Here is a 15,979-nt window from a genome sequence, read left to right as displayed (position 1 = left end):
CTTATAGATCTGGTTTAAAAGTGTTAGGAGAACAAAGGAAGTTTTGTGAAGAATGAGGGAGCAAGATGATGAGGATCTCTGACATAGATACAAAATCTTAACTTTAAGAATCTGTCCTTATTTGAGGACAAAGTGTGCACACAAAGTCTTTGAGAGTTAAAAGGATTTTTGGAGTGGTTTGTTAATTTGAGTTCATAGTACAAACCCAAATTAAAAAACAAAATTAATCAACTAAATAAAAAATCTCCCCTACGACCACAAAAATTTAAAGCATCAATGGAGGCTAACTGTATTAAACTGTAGTAACATATGTAAGAATTAAAAATAAAGAAATCTGCTTCTTATTAAACGCCTGCATATTGATCCTTTATTTCCACTGTTATGCAAAACTGCCGCCTTAAGACGACAGCAAGGAGAGCTCTGTGCTCAGCACAACTGCTTGCAAAGAGCTACTACAGCTGAAGAAAAGCATAGTAAAGTCAAAGGGTAAAAACTGCTTCCATCTCAAGAGTCCCACCATAGCCTTGCACTCTTCTGATTCCAACAAGTTTTCTTCAGACAGTTAAGTCCGAGAGATGTACTTCTACAAACAAAATACTGCAGTCTTTACAAAGCCTTCCTAAAAAGCAATACTAAATAGAAGAACATTGAGTGAATTCTCAGATGTTCTTATTTCTGAAAAGACCAACAACATCTGCCAGTATTATAGAAACATGATCAATATGTCCTCACTTCAGGGAAGCATATAAAATATTTCTGACAAAAAACTGTTGTTACACTTACAGAATTGTACTTTCTAGAATAATTTTGCATTAAAAAAATCATGAAAAATCTGTTCACTTGTAATAGACATATTCAAGTTTAAAAGAAAAAAAATATCTTGCTAAATATGCAATATTATGCATAAATATGTGATCATTTTCCAAGCAATATGAAATACATGAAACTCTTTCTTAGTAAAATTACTGATGGAATCATTACATTGAATTAATTAAAAATCGGTAGCTGTGAGGCATCTGAGGAAGAGAGATGTTCCTACAAGGAATTAACAGAAGATAAACTGCTTATGCTAATACAATACAGTATCATTCAGCTTTCTTTTAATTCTCACTTTCAGACACTTCAGAGATTAAAGAAACACATTAAAAGACTGATAAACATAGGAGAGCAATGATTCAAATCTGCAGCTAAGCCACAGAAAGACATCACCCAACCTTAACAAGCAAAATTGTTCAGAATCGGCATGCCAAATTCTTTCTTAGAAATTACCTAGTTTGTACAGTGATGATAACAACAATGGCAGCATCAATAACAGTAATATTACGGAGCTCAGTCTCAGGCCATGTCCTCACCACAGATTGGTCTAAGGGTATTTAATTAATTTCTTTACTGAAATAAGTCTAAATCCGATCAAATTAATAGGAGCTAACTTGTGAAAAGTCCAAGAGAGTCACTAACATAACTCAAACTACTAAAAAATCCTTGAGCTGACTTTTTAGGTAGTTTGGCTTTGAAAAAATTTTCTTAGTTCTCAAGACCTGTTCAAATAGAAATTTTTTATATACCTCCTTGCTTCCTGCACATTTTCACTCTGACAATGTATTGAATCACGGGTAACATCTTTATGAAAAGATTGACTGTAAGGAGTCTAACGTGTGTAATAAAACTTGAAAATTATTATTTACATGATTCTTGCATGTCTTAAGCCAAGGTAACAGAAAACTAAAAACACAGCTGTCATTTCTCCAGGAAAAATGTCACACCTAGAAAATGGAAACGGACTGAAGTGACAGGATAGACACGAGAAAGTACAAGCAATGATGGTGAAACATGGCACAAACCCACTGAATAAAAGAAAGATAACTTTAAATATAAGCCTGTTCAAAATATAAAAGCCAAGAGATTTATCAAATGAAAAAAGCTCCTCCGTCTCTCACCTCCACTGAAGCAAAAACAAGTACACAGATTAATTTTGAGGCTCTGGGAAAACCTTTTGTTTGAAAAAGGGATATGTATGTCCTCAAAAAGCCACAATCACCAACTGAGACAATCTGCTTTGTAATCACAAGTCCTATTTATATTTACTAGTCTAAATCAAACAGACAAGTGTCAGGATACTGCAAGAAGTGAAAAGTGGTATTTTATAGAAATAATGGATCATGGAAACTGCAGTCCTTTGAGGGAAAGCTTTGTTCCTGCCTTGATCTATAATTCAATTTTCCTCAGGAACGACAGCTCTGCTAGACAAGCTTAGCCACTGAAGATTTCTGGGAATTCCACATCAGGCAACTGAGTTGTTTAGACAAGTGAGTTGTTTTGATACCACTGTCGATGAGCTAGAATCACAAAGCTGTCTTCCTGAAAATTAAGTCTTAAACTTATTAATCAGTAAAATTATATGCAAATTAGACAATCTCAACAGATCTGTGGAAAAATTACAACTAAAGCTAATAAAACAGGAAGAGTAAGGTAGAGAACAAAGTCTTCTGAAAAACTGATGAAGCTGGGTAAGTTTACAAAAGGCCATTAAAGCGTGTCTCTTGCAGTCCTTGTCTCAAATTGCATTTCCTAGAGAATCAAGAGGCAAAACCTTCAAAAAGTTCTTGCTATTCTCTTAACCAAGAATCAACACCAGCATTAAGGAAATAAGCAAAGGTGACTATGATAAAAGATCAGTTCCACAGCATGCATGTCTGCCAATTAATCTCTTGGAGAAGGCTACCTATGCTACTTTTGTACTGTAATCACAACAGAAAGTTACTCTAACAAAAACACTCAAAGTGGTTCACTTACAGAAAAAGGAGATGTGTTTTTGCCTCCAACAAGTAGCTTAGCTGTTTTTCCCCCTGACTCTTCTTTTGAAATGTATCTTAAAACATGGCAATCTTGCACCTTAAGAAAAGAAAAACAGTGTTTGAGTATATGCAGATTTGTATGCTCCAGGACCTTAAGTAAGAGATTATCAAAACAAGTGAAACAAAGTCAGTTTCTGTTTTCATTTGTATTTACATAACAGGAGATCCAGCCTACAAGAAGGGGAGTGTGTTACCTTTTTACCGTAAGACATCCTTCTTCCAATCAATTAAAGGCTTATCTATTATTAGTAATTATAATAAACATACTAATCATATAGTAAATATACTAATTATAGTATCTATTATTACTAATATTAAAATATTAGTAGAATGCAAACTATATTTCTATAAATGCTCTAGAAATCAAATAACATCCTACAGTCATCTTTTGCCTGCAAGATCTGTACAATTCCTACTATGTGCAGCGGTACAGCATACAGTAAGAGCCCACAGTTTAGGCTTCTGCTCCTTTACTCTGTAAACCTGACACCCTTCACAGCACTGGTTCATCATATGGAAGCAAGAGGTCACTGAACAGCTTCATCACTGCAGTTGCTGCCAGAGAATATGAAGCAGCAGCTTCAGAGCTACAAAGGCTCAGAAATCAAGGTGAAACTTGTGCCTGCAGGTAGCAAAATAAAAGCAGCGAAGAGGGGCAGTTAAACCCAGCTTTATGCTGCCTCCCATCTCCCCTCACGTAATACTATGCACAGTTCTGCAGCACTTGAATAGCAGAAGGCAGACCACTCCTAGAAAGTTCAGGATATAAACAGAATAAGCATGGTGTACTATGCAGGGTTGAAAGAAATGGTTATTTTCTTCAGAGTTTTCCTACTCTGTACGAGGGATAAGTTTCACTTTTGCCTGAAACTTCTGGTTAACAATCTGAATACAGTCCAGGAGATGAAATTATTTATGATTTATTTCACCTTAAGTAGTGTGACAGCATGTTTTTTTCCTGACTTGGTCCATATTGGCATCATTCCCAGCTTTACTGCAACAACACCAACTCTGACAGAACCTGTAGATCAAAACAAAACATGGATGCAATTCCATACTTAATATTTGAAAGAGCCCATCTCATAACCTGCAAAGTCCCATTAATTCTGATCTTTCCTAAGGCGAGTTGAAGAAGGCGAGAAAACATTGCTGACTCCCTTTGTGAGTAGGCTGGGAATAACTTGTTCATTGCTTTTAATTCCACTAGCCATAAAGTTCTATCTGTTTCAGTTGTGTTTGACAGAACATGCAAATTAGCTCCCCATTTAAATAACCAATGCTTCAGACTCCTTTTTTCTTTTAGAAAACACAATACCCATGTAGTATATTAGAGCCAAAGAAACTATTGAAAAGTTTACTGTAGGGCATTCCTCCCAGCCCAAACCTTTGCATATTTTTTTGTCCTTGTAACTATACAGCAAAGGCAAACTGTCAAGTCTGGCTTCTGACAGTCCGTGATGTGAAAACCAAAACACTTAAGGTGAAGAATAAATGCTTTAAAGCTTGAAAAAAATGCCTTTTGTTCAAGTTTCCACTGTCATACCTGAGGATCTTCTCGTGGATTTTCAGGCTGTCATGTTGTTGTTTGCTGTCAAGGGATGTGACCCTTCTGAAGGCTCAAAAACTTTACATTGTGTTCTAGTCCATAAGACTTTGGAATCATTGAACAGAAGGGATGTGTTAAATATTACACTTTTTCTTCAGAGTCCAGTGATATTTACAAGAACATTTTCAAGTTCACATACTTCACATCCTAGGGAGTCTTCTTAAATAAATTTTTAGTTTATTATCTTGTCATTGTGCAGCAGTGGGACTGGCCAAGTGCTGATTTGGACAAAAACCTAAGTTCTTACAAGGTTCTTAATACCTTGTAATACTTTAAATGCTCTTCAGAGAACAGATGTATTACATGTACTTACTGACTAGGACATGTATTGAATGGCTGAGGTAAAAGCAAAAAGAATACTTTATAAGACACAATCCTGTTGTTAGTGAGTGCAACAACAAAACAATAATTTCAGCATGAGTTTAGTATTTCAGAAGAGAGACTTTCTCACCTGGTTTCCACTCATTCAGTGCCCATGGCTCATCTTTCAGAGGGCACAGCTTGCTGGCTGTCTGAGCTTTGTACTCCTCCGCAGTTACCTTCTTGAGGAACTGGACGTTCTCTTCAGAAAGATGCTCATGCCACCACGTTACACTGTTAACGTGCCTGACTACAAAGCCCAGCTGTCCCCTTTCCAGTGGTGGGAAAAGTATTTTAAGTGTCTTATCAGTTCAAATAATGTCTCACAACACATATGTTCGCAATGTAATACATACCACATACCACAGTGTAGTCACGAAGACAGAAACCATACTAGCATGCTATTCAACCAACACCAAACTGGCCACCCTTGACCAACACCACCTAATTATTCATCAGGCATTCGTCTGACTTCAAAGTATTCTAAAATCTACCAAAGGGGAGCAAGCAGTAACAAATCAACCAACCACTCCTACGATAAAAAAAACTAGATCTGTGAACAAAGATATAGATAGCAGTGGGTTTTGTTTACTTGAACTTTAGCAAGGCTTTCAGCACAGTCTCCTGTGGCATCCTTCTCTCCAAACCGGGAGGTTATGGCACAGATGGGTGGGCTATCAAATGGGCAAAAACCTGGTTGGATCATCAGGCTGAACGAGTCACGGTTTACACGCTACCAGAGGGCCAGTTACAACTGGAGTTCCTCAAGAGTCTGTTCAGGGACTTGTCCAGTTTAATACCTTTATCAGTGACCTCTAACAGAGGATCAGTGCACCCTTCTTAAGTTTGTGAACAAAACTGAACTGAGGGGAGCAGTTGATAATGAATGCTCAAGGGCGTCCCTCTGTCAGTCAGAGGGAAAAGCCAACAAGGAACCCAATGAAATTAGTAAAGGAGAAATGCAAAGTCCCACAACTTGGATGGAATAACTACTTGCAATAGTACAGGCTGTGACTTCAGCAGAGCTGCTCCCCATCCAGGCAAAGGACCTGGGAGTCCCGGGGGCAAAAAGGTAATAAAAGGAGCCAGCAAGCTCCTGGCAGCAATGAAAACTAACAGTAGCCTGGGCTGTATCAACAGAAGCACGATGAGAAGATCAAGGGAAGCAGCTATCACCCTTTCTTTGGTGCTCCAAGTAGACCATATCTGTAATACTAAATCCAGTTTTGGGTCCCCAACAGGGACACTTATAGACAAGTCCAGCAGTGGTACACAAAAATACAGGGGCTGCAGCACTTGCCTTACGAGGGGGATTGAGGTAACTGGGCTTGTTTAGTCTAGAGAGGAGCAGGCTTGGGGGGATGGGGGGGGCTGACAGCAGCTTTCCAATACCTATGAGAAGTGATAAGACAGGGCCAGGCCATGCTTACTGAGATACACTGCGGAGGATGAGAGAATTGGTATAAACTGAAAAAGGAAGTTCTGATTTGACATATGGAAAAAACGTTAACATTCAGCCTGAGGCCAGTCAAACACTGGAACAGGGGCCCAGAGATGCTTTGCAGCCTCCATCCTTGGAGCCCTAACAACTGCCCTGGCCTCAGAGCTGGCCACACTGCGAGCAGGAGGTTAGACCAGAAAGCTCCTCAGCTCCCCTCCAGCCCCAACAACTCTGATTTTATGTTTGCTGCTAAACAGCCTGCCATACTGACATAACTTTTAAGGGCTCGGAAAAGCTCAAGCCCCTCCATCCTCTGCAAGTACAATGAAACAGAGTATTTCACCATGGATTTAGCAAAGGCAGGTAGCTAGCTGTGACAGCGGGCCGAGGTGCCTGAAAGCACAGCAAGTCAAGTCGTTCACTAGGAAGCAAAGGTGCTCTGGATGCACACACGCGTGTCCCGCCGTCACTCCCACACGGCCTGGGGCTATTGCTAAGGCTTGAGTGCCCCGGCAGCAACCCGCGGCCCCACCACCTCTACCCGTGCAAACGCCCCGGGCGCTGCCGGCAGACTGCACCCCGAGGCCTCTCCCAGCGGCGGCGACCAGAGAGGCCGCGGCCGGGCAGGGGCCGCCGAGGTGTCCTCACGGTGTCCCTCGCCTCGGGCTGCGGCGGCCCCGCCTCTGCCCCCGCTCTTCCCGGCCCTCGCCGCGACCCTCCCCGCTGCAGCCCCTTTCCCTCCCAGACCTTCCGCTACCTGCCGCCAGAAGCCCCCGCCGCCGCCCAGAGCGGCCTCCCTGGCGCTGCGGCCCGCAGCCGGCCCACCAGCCGGCTCAGCAGCCCCCCGCCCGCCATGCCGCGGCCGTCAGCGCACCCGCCGCCAGCTTCCGGCGCCGCCTGCTCCGGCGCTGAAAACCTCCCGTGCGGCCGCGCGAAGAAGGTTCCGGCCGCGCTCCCTGCGAGGGGGGCTGCGGTTAACTCCAAAGTAACTGTCCCGGGGGGACACGCTGCCCTCCCCAGGCGAAGGCACCTGCCCCGCGGCACTGCCTGCGGTTTGACCTGGGCCCTGGCGGGCGGCCGCTGGGCTGAGGGCTGCCCCGAGGCCCCGCGGGTCAGGGTTGCGGCATCCGTGGCGGATGGGGCTTCTCTGACACGGGGGCGGGGGGTAAGACCTCACGCAAGGGGGTGATGAGAGAGGACATGCAGAAATAGACACGAGCACCCTGCCCCCCGCAACACCACCACCCCTGCCATCGCTCCCCTTCCTCCGCTCTGGCCGCCACACAGTGACACGCGACATGTCGGCGTCAGCGGCGGCGCCCCCCGGAGCCCTTCCCCCCGCCCCGCCCCGGCGCCCCGCGGGCAGGCTGCCGCGCGTCTGGGTGCCGGAGCCCCGCGCAGTGTGGGGTTGGCTGCCTCGGGGGCTTCTCCGGGTGGGTAGGGCACGCAAGGAGGGAGGGAGGGCGACATTTTTGGTGAGAGTGTTTAATATAGTAGCCGGTGAAGTTACTGGCAAGGTTACAGCGGGTGGGCTGGGCAGCCTGGCACAAGGCTGGTACCTCTGGCCGGTCTCGGTGAGGTCTGGCTTTCATCAGCATTCAGAATTAACTCAGCCTTTCCCCTGAGCAGGGCACCAGCACAGCTGAGAGCGCACTAGTTAGGGAAGCGGAGGGCTGTGGACCCGAGGCTGCCTTTTGGTTTCAACAGAAATCTTTTTTAAAGATCCGTGACTGGTCAGGGTGGTCAGCTGAAGTCGGTCGTGGCTTTGCCTGTGTGTGCATGGGTGTTGCACCTGAGGCTTGTGGCCAGCTAGCCAGGCCTGACAGGGGCCGCAGGCACTGCAGGGTGGGCAACTGAGCAGAATTTTGGTGTTCACACCCAAAACTGTGACCCAGAAAACTACCAGCAGCTTTCACACATGCTCCTTGTCCTTATGTTTCCTTCTTGTCTTTTTAAGAAGTAAACACAAGGTGTGTTCTGAAATGCATCTCTCAAGTTCACGGTCCAACTGATACTCCCTCTCTGAAGCTGGTTAGTCATCTCTGCTACCATAGCGACCACTGCATCTTTTTGTTCTCTCCCTGACATCAGGAACCACAGGGGTGTTGCTAGATTTCATATAGACACTTTCTTGGGGTGTCCATCAGTAGCTTAGGCTGCTGCTCTGACAGGGACTTCTGTAGTAGGGGGAAGAAGGGATCTAAAAATGCTAAAAGTGATACCTCCCAATTTCTAAGCACTGTGACAACCCTACAGTGATGCTTACCCTGCCAAAGTCCCCAGAAGTAGCGAAATGCTATTTATCCTTGTCTTAAAGATGTGGAACCAAGGCACACAGCAAGATTAAGTGACTTGCCAAGTCATGATGGATGTTCCAGCTAGAGAAGGGGGCTGTCTTGATGCTAGCTAGCCTTGTTGCCACGGTATGATGCGTTTCTCATCTAGCATGCACTGTAGCTGAGATGATGCAGGACTTCATGTAGCAGTAACTTGGAAGTAATACATGCACACATTTTGGAAGGAAAAGTTTTCTCCTTTTTAACACGATGATGCAGTAGCAAACCTTTTTTTATTTTTTTTTTGTCCATGCAGCTTTTCGTGATGCTAAAAAGGCATGAACTCTTGTCAATTTGTGTGCGTGTGTGTGTGTGTAGCAAGACGGCTGCAACTTTGAATGCACTCAGATTGCCAACTGCCTGCTCAATTCAGTGAATTCAAGTGCCTCCTGAACACAGCAGTAAAAGGCTTTCTGCACAGTAGTAGAAACGGCTAGCGCTTCTCTGGAGAGAAGGAAGAGAAAGAAACAGTGCCCATTACAAAATAACCTTCCCTGCCAGTCTGCTGCCTTGGGTAGTCAGAATTGCAGAAATGAGGAAATGGAAACATTGCTTTTGAACTGGCAGCCTTCACAAGGCGAAATCTCCTAGGTTCACTTGATCGGTTTGGAGGATCTCCCCAACTATGCAATGAAATTGGAAAAACAGAAAAGAGGGGGTGTGAGTGCAGGGAACTAATGGTTTGCAGTGAATGTTGCACGCAAATGTACATCTGGGCTGACCACTGTCACACACCTAGCTCTCTTAATTGCTGAACTTGTTTCTGGTAAAATGCAAGTTCTCAGCCCAGGCCTGCAGGTACAAGTAAGAGCTATGAAGGAAGGAGGATGGATAGTGCTATAAACTCTATTTTCCTTGTGGCAAAATGGCACTTTCTATAAATAAAGAGAAAAAACAATCTGAGGTGTAACCTTACCCTAGGAGTTCTCCAGCTCATCCTTCCCATTCAAAAAAATGGGAATGTAAATGTACCAATGCTTTGTGCCTGCAATGTCCATGCTACTTAGCAGTAAAGGGAGTTTGTCTAGTACCTTGTTCACTCTGGAAAAGTTGGATATAGGTTTAGATTCACATAGCAGCTGTGACTGCAAGACCCATAATCGCAAGTGAGGAAGGTCAATCTCAATAACCAGTTGGGTTCTTTCTGGGAGTAAACCATGTCCTGTTCGTGCAGCTGGAAAGCCAAGCTGAAGGAGGTAACTCAGTTTAACTCATCGGCAAAGATCTTACTACAGTACGGTAATGAGGCTCACTAAGCCACATGCTGTTCTGTCATAGTATCTGGTGTGTGAGTAAACCCAAGGAATGTAGTTGAGTGTTGCAGAGCTGCAGGGCTCTGTTGTGCAAATCTGCACAGGACTGGGGCCTTCCACCTGTGTATTTGTTGTAGTATCACCTCTGCAACCTGCAGCAAGCCTTGGCTCAGACTTCTGTTCTCCATCGTGCTCAGCAGATCTCTAACAGATCAAACCATAAACATTTTAGCTGTCGTCAGTTGCATACCTTTGATAATTGGAGGCTAAAAGAAAATACGTGTTTTAAAGCAATACTATTATTATAATTTTGTTTTCATTACATACCTGTAGACTGTTTCATCAAATGCTATAGAACGTTATTGCTTATCATGGTAAGAACTTCATATGGGTAGGTTTCACTTTAGGGTAATAAGCAATTAGCAGTGTATAAGCACTTTTTTTTTTTTTTATTGTTGTAGACTTGGTTTCACCTACACAACTAAAAATACAACTTGGCTCAGTATCTGGCTCAAGATTTATGGGTGTTAATGTATTTTGGGCTAATAGGGATCATGAAGATATTTGAGTACTCTGGGACTTCTGGGTTTCGAATTGGATTTGAGAGATAGTAAAAAGGAAGGCAGGATTGCAGTTGGCAGAGAAGATATTTTAGATCATCAATTACTTCGAAAGGACAAGATATAATTTATTCTAAAGGATTTTTTAGAATTTAAAATGATCTATCAAAAGGCAGAAGTTTAAATCTGCATTACAAAAATCTATAAGAGAAATTGATGGCGATTCAGCCTAAAGGCAGGATAGCCTTGCTAAAACCCTAAATAGATAAAACAGGAGGAAAAAAATGCCATTTCAGAGATATATTCCTATACTTAATGATATGACACTGCACAAAGCCCACAGAATCTTTTTGCACTGATTAACTTGGAGCAATGAAATTAACATTCAAAGCCTCATTAGAATGCCTTTGCCATATGGCTAGTTTTGTCTTCTGTGCATTCTCCTATACCAGCTCATCACACTACTACGTGCTTGTTTTACATTCTGGGTTCTGTATAGATTGAAGGAGATTTCCAGTTGTTTTTTTCAGTATCAAGGAGGTACCTTTTCCAATACCTTAAGGGCTGCTACAGAATTGCTGATCTATATTACCACTGATAATGACTTGTTTTTAAGTAGACAATATTTATAATCTGGATTGTGTGAAGTAAACAGAAAGATCTGCAGCAACTCTTGATTCTCTTGAGGCACTTATATAGACCACATGAAAATGACTGATGATTTATACAGCTCAGCATACAATAACTTGTTGATCTCTGCATTTTATGTGATGCTACGTTATAGAAGCACCTTGTAACACTTCTGCTAATGAAGAGTCGTAACTGCCAAATTCTATGTAACTATAAACACTTCAAAAATCAGTTTAGCCAAAGATCATACATAACAGAAGAACAATTTATCTGATTCCTAATTTTTCTTTCTGAAATCTTTCTTTTACTTTCCTCTAATCTGGCAAATAATAAAGAAAAGGCTTACCCCCTCCTCAGCTGTACATTACTTCTCTAAATTCATGTCCTAGGGTAATACTTTTTATGTGCTGAGAGCACAATCATGCCTCAGAGGATCTCAAATCACTTTTCAAATATTAAAGTCCTCCAGTACCATTGTGAGATATTTATGAATATATGGCAGTGACCTTCATTTTACAGAAGAGGAATCTGAGGTGGAGAAAAGTTAAACCTGGCCAAGATTACAAAATAAAATACTGGAGGAGCAAACAACATGGAGTCATTGATTTTTCAGTCATGTGCTTTACCAGTTAGAAAATGCTCTTTCTGAGAATAGGGAAGGAAAGAAAAAAGGGGAGAAATGGGTGTAAGAATCTAGAGACGTTGTACATGAAAATTAAGACATGTTGGCAGAGTGGTGTATGAGATGTAAAGGAAAATCACAGTAGCTTCCAGCTGAAATACATCCACAGAGGGAGATGTGCAGCTTGCTGGGGTAAGCTCTGCAATGAAGTGTCAGCCAGTGGATTTGAGATCTATCAGTTGGGATGTCTTCAGACAGTTTATACCTATGACTAAGTAATAGTGGCTGCTGTTCAATATTCTATCAGCTGAAGGAATCTTTACTAGCAAGCATGAATGATTGCACTGCAGGATATAGATGGAGCAGAACTGAATGTGCTGGGGAGACAGTCACATGCATCTTGGCTATCCCGTTGCCTTCATTTTATGGTACAAAATCATCAATCAAAGCTGATCCCATGGAAGTTACTTCTAAAGGAGAATCAGGGAGCTAGAGTTCTACATTACCTGCAAACTCATTTAAAAATAAATATTTCTAAATCAACCCCCCCTGCTCACAGGTGAGATTTTCCAAAATATTCAGCACTGGCCCCAAATGGCTTCTGGAAGTAGCAACAAGAATGTTTTCAATTCAGTGGGAGCACAACTGATCCAAAGCTGTGCCCTTTGGACAATCGCACACCAATTATTTTTGGTCAAATTTTACCTGTAACTTCTAACAAGTCACATTTTTCACTATTGTCTTTTAGCAAATGAAGAAGCCAAAATTCAAACACGATAAATAACAATGGTCTAATTTCTTCATTTATATACATAAATATGTCAACAGAAAGATCAATACACTGCCAATCTGTTCTTCTGTGTCCTCTTTAGGGGAATAAAAAAAAAAAGCGGATGGAAAATTATTTTGGTACAAAGGCAGTTTTCTGTGACACACGAATGATCTGCATACGCATGAAGTTTGTCACAAAATCAGGCTGTGTGAAATTTCTTTCAGAAAATGTGTCACGCAAAGTTTGATATTGGGTATGAGTTTAAAACATACAAATGAAACAAAATAAGAATTCCCAAACATAAGAGATTATAACTTTTTTTAGCCAAAACACAACCTGTTTGAAAGCCAGCCAGACCATTTGAATTAAGTAGGCATATTTTAAGACATGCAGTCCTGATGGATTAAGCCCTCCAAGCCAGACCTGTTTACAGCTATGGACTGAACCCTCCAGAACAACCAGATACGTCAGGCTTTTGAAAAATTGCTGCTCAGGCCACAGACTGAGTGGTCATGTTTGGGTGGCCATGTTACAAGCTGCTAACATTAGAAATGCCCATGCTTCAGGCCAATATCTCTTGAAACACTTTATTACCCTTTTATTGGAATATGGAAGTTGAAAGCAGGCAGCCTTGTGGCAGAGAGAGAAATAAAGACAACTGCAAAACTGTGTTGTTTTTATTTTAAACATGCAAAATACAGTTCATGCATCTGCCATTTTGAAAAATCTCTCAGTTCTTAGCAGATTAAACCAAATACTTTTTGGCTATCAACTCTCAATAAATATTTCAAAATGCTTTACAGTGTAAAGATAAGAAATTTAGCAAAATTTGAACAAACCTGTATAAAAAACAGATACAGATAACTTTTTATTTCAACGCGACATGCTGTAATGTAAAGAGTTCACTTTTTTTTTCTGGATTTTTTTTCTCATAAAAAGTTTTCAACAATACAACTGCTTAACAGATTTAAGCCTTTAGGCTACACATGCAAAAAAAATGGTTATTTTAGTTAAAAATCACCAAAACGTGCTATTTTTTTGTTTCATTTTTAAGTACAGTAGTTGTAGACAGTAGCATTTTTCTTTTTTAATTTTGTAAAAGAGTGCAGGCAGGTTCATGGAGCTAGTGTCCTGGAAGACTCGTACTCTGACATACATTTTGGTTTTATCCCTTTGCCATTGTAATAGTCCACGACTTGGTTTGGAACTTCAGCCAAAACGCTTTTTGCTAGAGCAGCTGGGGATGCCTGCAGGAAATGGTAGAAAACAGAAGCGTTAACCTGTCTCTCTGTTAGAAGTGCCATGGGTTTTCGAGGCATTGATGCCATGAAATCGAGGTGGGAAGTATGGTACAGAAATGGAAGGCAAAAAAGACTCAAAGTGAGTGGCACTGTTGCTGGAAACTCATTTTATCAGTCAGTTTGGGCATGTAGCTGTAACTGCCTGAAAGTACACTAAAGCCAGAGGTGCTCTACATGTTCTTCAGGTCTGTTTGGATTATTTTAAGTTCAGGCTAACTGAAATTCCCTGCACTCTGAGAGCACCATATTGCAATGAAAAGGGCTTTAAAGACTCCATTCATCAGTACTCAGCACAGAACCCTGCAGAGTTGCAAGATGAACATGAATGCACATCACTGTAAAATGGAGGCCCTCCCTTGTCACCATTCTGCTTGTCAGGTGCATGGTGTTTTAATGGCTGGGCAATTTTTTATTTCAATAAAAAGTAGTTTGTTTTTATTGAAATTAAACCATGGTCAGGACAAAGCTTCAGTCTAGGCTTTGTGGAGGCTTTAAAGCTCTTCCTGCAACACATAAATGGAGGGTGTCAACTAGACTTAGGAACTGCTGACCTTGAAATAAAGAGATGGATATAGAGATGACCACTGGCTTTTCCCCTGGACAGGAAGGAAGGCTACCTTTCAGTGCAATGAGAAACCATGCCCTCCATCAGCAACACACAATTGCTGCCTCACACTCTGACAATGCCTAATTTTAAGCAGCAGAGCCTGTGGATGTTTTGTGGGCAACCATTACCTACATGTGCTGGAGGGATTTTCCTTGGTCCCTGAATTCAACAGTAACAAAACTGGACTCCTCCTGTACTCCCATGCAGCCCAACAGCACCTAATGCAAGTGCCTGTATGTCCATTTGAGAGGTTTAAACTGATGTGTTCATCTCCGGATAGAGCACCCATGGATCACCAATTGCAGCTCGGACGATGCATGGGTCACACTTTTCTGCACACCAAGTGCTTTTTCCCACATTAACGAACACTTCCCTCCTCACGGTCTGTTAGGGTGTTGCAGGAGCAGGCTGGAAACTAGGACCATGCGTGGCAATAAGTTAGCTGAGGGGAATGTGCTCGGGCTTGTCTAGACAACAATCAACATGATGAGCTTGTCTAGACAGCAATTAACATGATAAGGCCTGTTTGCAGAGCACAGGGGAGCGGGAAACGGATGGCGCCAAAGTTGGCGCCAAGGAAAGGCAACACCTTGCTGTTAATTAGCCGCCAATCAGGGATTGCCTAGTATGCAATGCTTAGCTTCAGGAACCAATTAGTTTAAAACGCGCAGCTTCTGAAAGTGTATAAAAACGTGTGCTTCTGTACAATAAATTGACATTTGCTTGCATCAAGCTGCGTCCCGTCTCCTCATTCGCCGCAAATTGGTGACCCCGACGTGATACGTTTAAGGATCTAACGTGAAGGGCTCTCGAATCGCCTATCTGAGCGACATGCAGCGAATCCCACAGAACTTTGAATGATCTGCTGAAAGGAAGCAGGAGCCGGCCATAAATCCCTCCGGAGGTGAGAGGTGAGCTGTGGGGAATCCGTAATGGGGAATCAGGCTTCGTCCCCAGAAGGAGACGTTTATGAGCTTATGAAAGGTCTTCTTAATAAACATAAGAAAAATATCTCTGGACAAGACCTTAAAGCAATGCTCAGGTGGGTGCAAGTAAATATGCCCGCAGTGACTGCATCTACAATTTTTACGCGGGAACTTTGGGACGACACAGGGGTGAAATTATGGGATTCTGCGACAAAAGGCAATATTGAGTCCCACCGTCTGTTTTCTTCATGGAGAGTTATTTTTGAGACTATGAAAGCAGAGGAAGGAGAGGAGGAGGAATCGCAAGCTCCTACAGCTCTTTCCTCATCAGCCTCTAAGTCACAGTGCTCTAGACCCCTGGGTGTCAATGCAGTGGGGTATCCGCCAGAAGAAGATCCTTTTGACCCAGGACCGATAGACCCTGAAAAAGAACCTGATTTATACCCTCCTGATCTACGTGATGTGTGGACAAAAATAAAGAAACAAGCCCTAAAGGAGGGGGATTTGGACATGGCTAAAACTATAGTTGCTCCGGTCTTGTATTCTCAGGGTCGGGCAGGGGGAGCACGATGGGAGGCTCTTTCTTTTTCGGTTGTTAAAGAACTGCGCCGTACAGTTACAGAACATGGTATTTCTTCTCCCTATTTTATAAGCCTGTTATCTTCTGTGTTTGATACTTATATCATGACTCCTCATGATTTGAAATCTTT

At 42.5% G+C, this 15,979-nt stretch overlaps 2 protein-coding genes across 6 annotated transcripts in view; both read right to left on the bottom strand.

Annotated features, from left to right (window-relative positions):
* The window catches only part of MRPL3 (mitochondrial ribosomal protein L3), a 31,145-nt gene extending 23,905 nt beyond the window's left edge, over window positions 1-7,240 (bottom strand). For both annotated transcript variants that reach the window (XM_055708202.1, XM_055708203.1), the window contains exons 1-4: window positions 7,020-7,240; window positions 4,913-5,091; window positions 3,785-3,876; window positions 2,794-2,892 (exon numbers count right to left, since the gene is read on the bottom strand). In XM_055708202.1, the coding sequence (XP_055564177.1) occupies window positions 2,794-2,892; window positions 3,785-3,876; window positions 4,913-5,091; window positions 7,020-7,117 (468 nt within the window). In that variant the 5' untranslated portion in view covers window positions 7,118-7,240. The remainder of the gene's footprint in view (window positions 1-2,793; window positions 2,893-3,784; window positions 3,877-4,912; window positions 5,092-7,019) is intronic.
* A 5,859-nt stretch (window positions 7,241-13,099) lies between these two features.
* Window positions 13,100-15,979, bottom strand: part of CPNE4 (copine 4) — a 320,303-nt gene continuing 317,423 nt past the window's right edge. For all 4 annotated transcript variants that reach the window (XM_055708199.1, XM_055708200.1, XM_005445873.4 and 1 more), the window contains one exon: window positions 13,100-13,682. In XM_055708199.1, the coding sequence (XP_055564174.1) occupies window positions 13,551-13,682 (132 nt within the window). In that variant the 3' untranslated portion in view covers window positions 13,100-13,550. The remainder of the gene's footprint in view (window positions 13,683-15,979) is intronic.

The sequence above is a fragment of the Falco cherrug genome, chromosome 4 (assembly GCF_023634085.1).
Source record: "Falco cherrug isolate bFalChe1 chromosome 4, bFalChe1.pri, whole genome shotgun sequence".
In the NCBI taxonomy this organism is placed as follows: domain Eukaryota; kingdom Metazoa; phylum Chordata; class Aves; order Falconiformes; family Falconidae; genus Falco; species Falco cherrug.
Note: the sequence above shows the minus strand (reverse complement) of the source record. Positions and strands in the feature narration are given on the sequence as shown.